General features: G+C 38.3%; 1 protein-coding gene across 1 annotated transcript; it reads right to left on the bottom strand.

Moving 5' to 3' along the window:
* Nucleotides 1-2,492: 2,492 nt before the first annotated feature.
* On the bottom strand, nt 2,493-4,411 carry LOC124207033 (zinc finger protein ZPR1-like). Its single transcript, XM_046604277.1, has 7 exons — nt 4,190-4,411; nt 3,878-4,130; nt 3,659-3,816; nt 3,430-3,601; nt 3,254-3,358; nt 2,862-3,188; nt 2,493-2,790 (listed from the first exon to the last, which is right to left on the bottom strand). The coding sequence occupies exons 1-7, from the start codon at nt 4,367-4,369 to the stop codon at nt 2,564-2,566; spliced, it is 1,422 nt and encodes a 473-aa protein (XP_046460233.1). The 5' UTR covers nt 4,370-4,411; the 3' UTR covers nt 2,493-2,563.
* Nucleotides 4,412-8,827: the final 4,416 nt, after the last annotated feature.

Here is an 8,827-nt window from a genome sequence, read left to right as displayed (position 1 = left end):
TAATAAGAAATGCAATTGAAGCTTCTCAATTCGGGAGAAACGAATAAGCATAATAGATCACACACGCACCCTTTGGCTGATTATTGGCTCATTTATACGTGTTTGCTCAATGGTCCAGACCGTTAATTTCGTGCCGATTGATCAAGCGCTCACGAATGAAAATTGGGGTCTTAGACGTGAAATATGTATATAAGCGATATGAGAAAAACCAATCGAAAAACTCCTTTTGGCAACGATTATTATTACAAAAGTCTATAGTGGCCTGTTAGTGCTGAGCCAAAGCGGGTATACAACACAATAATAGTGTATACCCGCGGACTTTTGTATTATAACGGCAAGTTGTGTTGATTGCAAGTTGTGTCATGTATCTATGTCACGAAGACAAACGCGCCCACTCGGGACGGGAGTTTCTTGTACGTCACTGGCGATTCTTCTTTTCGGGGATCATGTTCTTCTTTTGCATGTGGATGATGCAGTAACGCTTGGCCATTTTTGTTTGTGTTCAAACAAACTTATCGCTAGAACACTCATTTTTGTGTGTGTGTGGATACACTACGATTATTTTGTTTTTCTCTGCTCCGTTTCTTATATGCCGGAACTAATCCTCAGTGGAGCTATGTGAGAGACAAGAATACAGTGGCGGAATCCGAGGGGGGATATCGCCATTGTGGAAAGTGCTCGTCAATCCCGACGTGTCTTTGTATAGTTGGGACTCTTGCCATTTTGTTATTCTCTGTTTTCTTTTCTTCTTTCTCTCGTCTTATTCGGCGCGTAGTACGTCGTCGACCTTTGATATGCCTGTAGAAATAAGATCCTTTTTTTATTTCGATACGGAGCGGGGGAACCACTTCCTTTTTTTATTTCCGTGTTTCTCGACGGAGAAAAGACGATGATACATTTTCGTAGACCGCCGCTGCTGGTTATGTTTGGGCATCACGTACTGAATAGTCTTTCACTCTCGCTTTTATCGCCAACCGCTAATCATAAGCGCGTCCAAGATATACCAGCGTTGTTGTGAATCATTCAATTTAATATACGAATTGTATTAGCTATGGCATTTGTGTACAAGGACAGTTTTGTGGAAGTGAAATAGATATGAGTTTACAGTCAGACATTACGGTTGCACCGTGCATAATATTGAATGCTGTCAGAAGGAGAAGGAAGCTTAGAATGTTGTGCTTTTTAATCTTATAAGCGGACTGTAATCAAATCAACGATAGAGTTGCAAGGAAGTAGCTAACGAAAGAGGAAACAACAATTAATCTGAACTACGTAAATTATTCAATCTTAATTCAAGAGTGCTGCTCACTCAGTGACTAAACCTGATTATTTTTCTTTTGTAGTTAGTAAAAAAGTTAGGAATCGTCGCTTACCAAGATAAACAGGAACTGCAGATAATTTAGTAGTTTCTTAAAAGAAAAAAAGGAAAGAGCGGCAGATTATATTTTTTTTTTGCGCAACTAACAAATTGAAATGGGATCCAAAGAAGTGGCTCACTTCCGGCCTAAATGTTGTAACACGTGACTGTAAATCCTTGGGGGAAAAAAATACCACGGAATAGGCGATATGGCGATTCCACAGCAACGGATGTTGTTGGGTTCACGAAATGTCTTGACATTGCTTACATTTTCGTCTCGACCTTTTATCTAATCAATACTTCCGAGTGCTCAACGAAAAGGACTTCAAGTTTGATCGATCCAGCAAATTACTGTGGTCACGGAAGAATTATTACAGCTTGGAACATTATGTAGGCTTCAACGCGGAGCATAGAGTACGTTCTCCCTAGGATGAGAACGAGGTGCAATTTCCAGACAATGGCTTCCCACGCTGAATTTATAAAATTGTTTTACAAAGCACAATTAGGACGAAAAAGAATAAAACACAAGACTTGCAGCAATAGTGAATAGCGCCAAGAAATTCCATTTGATCTGATCCGCTATTAGATAAATTAACTCCTTTGTATTGGAAGAATAATAACAAGGTATACTGTACGTATACCTCGTTGAGTAATTTGATCTTGATATGAATTACGGGAATCCCAATTCGGGCTAATGCACACATGTGACATGTCGAATTATTACGCGTATGTGTTGTGCTTGCGAATGTCATAATATGATCAGACTGGAGATACTTTAACTCATCGTGATCGATGGATAATATCCAAACAAAAGGCTCAATTCAATATGTAGCAATAAGCACCACCGTAATTACGTCATTTGTGCACGGGTAAACATTTGGTACTTGCAGCAAAAAGGAAACCATCAACATTGATATATGTATCTAAAACAAAATCATCACGACGACAGTTACCAGGCAACGGCAGGCTTGCCATGACGGAACGCCTCGAAGAGTTTCAATTTCAAAATTTTCATTCGATTTCCCCGGATGTATGGCTGGTTGGGAAAGTCTACGGCATAGGGTAGGGCTGTGCAAAAACTCAATATTTTTCCTTAATTAAAATCTTCGGATTGAATCACCAGACACAGTATTGATCTCTTTGGAAATATGAGCCATATATATTCACAAAAAACCACCCCAACAAATGTCATCGAGTTACAATATTTTATTCATTTTCACTGTAGTTTTCCAATTTCATGTCGTTCAAACCGAGTTCTTCGTTGTCTTCGAAAGTTCGCTCATAATAGACGATCTCCATTTCTGGATCATCTTCTGGAGCGTATACATTCTGCAAGTAGCTGTTACCGGCTGGGTCGTCCAGAATAATACGACTTCCCAACGATTTGCCACTAATGATATCGTCCAATTTTAGGTTGAAATGTTTCATTTGTTCTGAAATGAAATAATTCGTTTCACATTAAATGCAACACGCTACGATTTGGTTTAACAATGGTTCAACATACCCTTCAAGGTTGACGTGGCGCTGTCGCCGCACATCAGTGGGTTCTGTCCGCTTAGTTGGTCCTTCATGGCAACCAACAAACCTTCTAGTGTAGTGAACTTTCCGCCTAAAGTTCCCGCACCGACTTCAAAGTCTAGTTCGGGGATGGACAGGGAGCAAGTTTCCGATTTGAGCACGTCACGCGACAGATCAATCAGATCCGTGATGCGCAGCGTAATTTTCACACCTTTCTCGTTGATGCCAGAACCTGATTTCACCTCATTGGTTCGGTGACCGCAAGCATCGCAGTTGGTCGCCATGATAATGACCTCCTTGAAATAAGGTATGCCTGGAAATAAACAGATAGGGGGTGATCTAATTTAACTGTAAAACCTTTGACTAGTTCAATTTTACTTGTGAGTTTCATATTTGTCTCGCATGGCGCGTTGCATGACGGGCAGTTGGTACCAAAATGTAACACTTCGTCTGCCAAAGTATCATGAGATGCATCATCTTCGGCTGTATAATTAAAATATGCAAGAAAATATAATGGCCTCTGATTTAATGAAACAATTTTGATTCCAAAATACCTTGGGTTTCTTCCTCTTCTTCTTCCTTGATTTCTTTTAATTCTTCTTCGTAGATGCCGACGAGGTGGTTTTGTTCCTTGTTTCGCTCGTAATGAGTTGTTGTCAGTGCAGGGTCAACAAGAGGGGCATTCAAATTTTCAACATAGCTATTTCCAGAAGGGTCATCTATAACCTAAATATATTTCCATTAATCAGTGTTATGTTGTAAAAAATAGGATGTGAAACCTACAATTGTGAAAGGTTTTTCACATCTTTTTGTATCTTTCAACACTTGTATAAAGGTGTCAATTTTTTCAGCTGAATCAGGATCTAGGGCTCTCCTTGCTGGTTGGTCTTGCTCTAAGCCTGCAATGCATTTGCTTAAGATACCTTCAATGGTAGTTATTTCTGTAATAAAAGTCACAAGTTTAATAACACTTAGCTTTGAATGAAACAATCTACCATTTACCTCCTCTTTTGGATTGGGGTGGGATTTCAAACTCAATCTCGGGAATCTTAACAGTGGCATAATCAGATTTGATAACCTGCCTGTTGAGATCTTTTGTGGAGGTGACGGAAACCTGAATTAGTGCTCCCTTTTCTTGAATCTTGTCACCCGACTGCACTTCATTGTTTTTAAGCCCGCAATGACCACATTCAAATGACATCAATATGATCTCTTTATAGAAAGGAATTTTTGTCAGCAGCAACCTAGTCATGCCCTACAAAGAAAACAAATAAATTTTTTGCTGGCACACACATCAATTATGCCGAAATTTACATCTTCGCCGCAATTGAAGCACAGTGAACTTATTTCCGTGATTTCGGGATCAGCATCATCGGCCTGCAAATCCCTAAAAACTGGTTTATTGGTCGCCTCAGTACTCATTGGAAGAAAAGTTTTTTTAAAAAAGCTAAAGAACTGTAAACTTCTAGAACCAATAACGCAATCACGTGTCATTGACAGATTTTGAATATCGTCTGCTTGTTGTCGAAATTCACAAGTTCACAACGCCACCACCAAACTAGGCTACAGCTTAGATGCCATTGCAAATATGATTTAACTAATTAAATGTTAATACAAAATAAAACGAAAAAATAATAAAGAATCTTTCTTTAATAATTTTAGTGGCTGAAATTAATGATAACAATTAATTTCACAAATTTTATAGGTGGCGCTGTACATTGATAAGAATACACTCGGCAACATTTCATCTGAGCGCCTAAAGAATCGGCCATTTTCTTCCGGCTTCTGGCTTTCGTTAAACGAAGTATTTGCTGTCAATCTAGCTGATCTTGTCATCAATATGGGTTTCCAAAACTTGTGGTATTCTCACCCCCGTAAATACGGAGCCGGATCTCGTACTTGGTAATTCTTTATTACTTGTCTAGTTTTATTTTTGTTCTTTGTAAAATTCGTCAAATGTTTGCTACAAAACGTGGTCCTACCTCACCGTTGTAAACCATTCTTTTCCACGCAAACCCACGTAAAATTGTATAGTTTCATAGAGGCTTTAATTGTATTGGGTTGCCTGGACTTGAATAAATCAATAAAATTTTCAGAAATCTTCAATGCTGTAAAGACATAAAGAAAGCTTATGAATAATTCTGTTTCTTTTACATTAGCCGGGCATGTGCCAACAGACATGGTCTTGTCAGGAAGTATGGCCTCAACCTCTGCCGTCAGTGCTTCCGCGAGTACTCGGCTGATATTGGATTCAAGAAGGTAATAAATTTTAAGATGGTCTCATTTTATGCATTTTCTGATTTTCTGTTTTATTTTGCAGCTCGACTAAGGACCCTGTGCTCTGAGAATATGTTAATGCAGTTGCCGTAACATCTAAGCCTGAATACATATTCTTGGTGTCTCACATTTTTTTGAATAGTTTTCTTATTTTTCTTAGTGGGAAATAATCTTACAAAATCCTGGAAACATTGGTAGTAACAGTTAGATTTTTGGTAAAGATTTGTTTGGTATCATGTACATCATATGCAGAACTTTTATACGTAAAGATTGTGGAAGCAACAGAGATGCTATTTCCTATTAGAGTGCAGCAACAATTAGGACAAGTAATCTACTTTTCAAAAGTGGAACAGTTTGTGCCCAAATGTGTAGAAACGTTTCTGTTCGTAAATTTTTGTCATATCGAAGTCGGTATACCAGCTCTACTCAAGTTACATAAGTTCGTTTTATTATTATATTATTGTTATATTATTCGGCAATCACACTAGATGTCAAGCAAGTCATTTGTAGGAACTCGCCTAGTGACCAGTGTTTTGCAGTAAGTGTGCAATCTTGATTCCGCTCATTTATTGGTTTACATGCCGTCGCATAAACGATTTGTTGTTAATGTTGAGTGCCGATGTTTTTACCAGATAGCAATCGAGGTGTTCAATGTTTAAAAATAGAATTTACCTCAAGCTTGAGCTGGGTTTTCCTTTTATTGTATTCCAACCTGTCAAACCACGACTTTTTTTTTTAATTCTTTGCCCCCTTAAAATAATAAGTAAGCAAGTGGTCAATATAAATTGATAAAAGAACAAATGACTAAACATTTCCACAGATATCCTTCCTAAGAGTGTCTTTAATTCTTGCAATGTTTTTAGAAGAAGTTTATTGAATTAGCAGCGCACATTTTAAAATTGCTTGAATTTATCGCCAAATGTTTTACAGAAAATCATTTAAGAAATACATAAGGCAATAAATGGTTTACTCTTCTGCGTGTCCCATATAAATACTGTTAGTTATACTCGAGTAATTTAATCGTTATATCTATAGAAAGTGTATCAATTTCAAAAGAATTTCACACAACCGTAGCCATCCGAATGTATTTGCGAAGCATAATTGCATCTAGTGGTCAGGTATTTTTTTTTTTCATTTATCCGTATTGCACTCAAAATAGACCACTAGAGTAGAAATGGCAGATAAGATAGGAGACAGGATTTTTTGAGAATTGAAGTCTTTGGATTTTGATGCCGAGTATATTGGCGCCCATCTCAAAGGATTATCTGATGCTTCAAATAGATATAACAACTATTGTTCCAATCAGCCTAATCTTCATTTAGGATAAAACCGCTTAACGAACAGTCTTTATACGGAAAAAACGCGGATAAGTCCTTTGGGTGCCAAGGCCGTCTCAACGAAAGCGAAATTTAATCTCTCATTTCCCAAGTCGTCGTATTAGTTTACTTATATGTCTGTGTGTTTGCTATCTAAGAAAGCTGCTAGATTTTTTGCTGTATCACTGTGCATCGCGTTATTCTGCATTGAGTTTGGCCCTCTGGTTTGTCTTCATCAAGGCCGCACAGACACAAAATCAACAAATGTCGTTTCTGTTTAATAAAAACCCTCAGAGTGAACCGCAAGAAACTTTGGAATTAGAACGGTAGAGAGAAATTTTCGGGCGCCCGGACTCTCTAAGCTGCACTATTGATGAAACGGAATAACCCCATTTTAGCATGCATGACGGATTGCCTGTTGAGCATCAGTTAGGTTTACAAACCAACTATAGTGACTTTCGTTGGCATAATTTTTAATTCACAACATCACAGCTACATGTATAGAAACACGGGACCATGACTAGGCACTTTTATCTAAATAAACTCATTATTTTGCTGAGTAATACTCAATAGTAATGGCTTTAAAAGAATCAATGCATTTGTCGTGTGTATCAACAAATAGGATACGAGCTCTGTTAAAAGTTAAAACAGGATGTAGAATTATTTTTATATCATTATCTTGTGCTTTTTTCCGATCGTGTTTTTAATCCCAAACTAACAGCTGAAATCTCAGACGTTAACGACAGTTTCCCTCTTGTCAAGGAAGATGACTGATAAGATTTAAAAAATATTTGGGTGATAATTTGATCACGAGAAGCAGCTGTAACCCCGTATCGGTCCATCACTTTCCATCCGAAGATCAGGAAGAATGTGTTAAAGAATACACCTTTCTCTAACAACCTGCGCTAATGACGGACGTGGAGAGAGCAAGGTCAACCTCGTGATGGAAATGGTGAAATCAGGCTCGACGTCATACATATGCGCCCAATAAATTAACTATCTAATAATTGAGAAATCGAAACGATGAAGAGCCACGGAATTTCTGCTAGTCCACAATTTCTTCTCTCTCATGATGGGTTTCATTATTACGTTTCATTTATCTTGCGGCAGAGGATTTTCTCTTTCATGGTGGAAAACCACACTGATGATGATCCATCGCAGTGCCAACAAATTCAGCCTACAGGAGTTATATAACTCTATTCGTTCAAGTCGACCATCATACGAGTCAATCCGACTGCAATAACAGCTGATGTTTGAGAGTACTTCTAATAAGGCAATAACTCGAAAATCAGGTTATTTACTCCACTATACGAATAGGTGTCCAAGGTTACCTAAAACAACCAAGAGCGCCTGTAGTTGTCGCCGTAACCATTTCATTGGCATTAAAATTCAATTGATTCGACAAACCGGCTGAAAAGTCACGCTGTGTTAAGAGAATTGGTTCGGTGAAAGTGAGCTACTTAAAGTGGTTGCAAATCCATCCAGCAGCAGTGGTACCTACAATAATAAGGTCGTCCGATATATCTTTAGAAAGTATGAGCAAAAAGAAACAATGGAAAAACAGCACATGTATGCTGGTCATTATAGTTTTGAAAACTAAAATCCCCTTGGTGTTTTTGTCAATAGTTGGACACGTGAGCGCCATAGTAACGCGCATTCGTCAATAAGTGTTAACAAAAAAGGAATTTTGCAAAGCTCCGTTATATTCTAGTGAAAGTACTTTTTAAATGTTCACTTATAACTCAAAGAAGTAATCATAGACGGGGATTTCCCCTTTCATTTTCTGCCAAAGGTCGAATAACCCCTCGTAAAAGAATTAAACCCAAATGTTGACCGAGCATCTGCCCACACTCAAAAGTGTGGGAAAAAGATCGTAGGTCGTGGTCCATCTCTTTCAATTTCCAAGTCAATCGACATATGTATAGTAGATTGGGGTCAACAGAGAGACGTGAAAGGTTGTTGAATGTGAATATTGAAGTTGGCAATCTGCGCGTTTTCTAAGATAGGAATTTTTTTTCAAAAAGAAAGTGTTGGTTGACCAACTTTGCGGTGCACTAGAGCGAAAATCGCGGAAGCATCTGCCATGATGAAATACCCGTTAGGGAAACCAGAATCCGATATCCCGAAATGGAAATACCGATAAATTGGAAAAGAAATCTCGGAAGAATGTGTGACGACGACGCGCATCGAATCTGGGAATAACGACGCAGTATATAGCAGAGAAGGACGTTTTGAAACGATCCTCATCTTTAAAAAAAGGATCCGGCTTCTCTTTTTCCTACGTCCACGTTTGAAAGTTTTCTTACGTCACGGACTAATGGATCATCACAACACATCATCATCCTGGTGAAAGTGGACA

The sequence above is a fragment of the Daphnia pulex genome, chromosome 11 (genome assembly GCF_021134715.1).
Source record: "Daphnia pulex isolate KAP4 chromosome 11, ASM2113471v1".
Taxonomy (NCBI): domain Eukaryota; kingdom Metazoa; phylum Arthropoda; class Branchiopoda; order Diplostraca; family Daphniidae; genus Daphnia; species Daphnia pulex.
The sequence above is the reverse complement of the archived record's forward strand: the minus strand, read 5'-3'. Positions and strand labels throughout refer to the sequence as shown.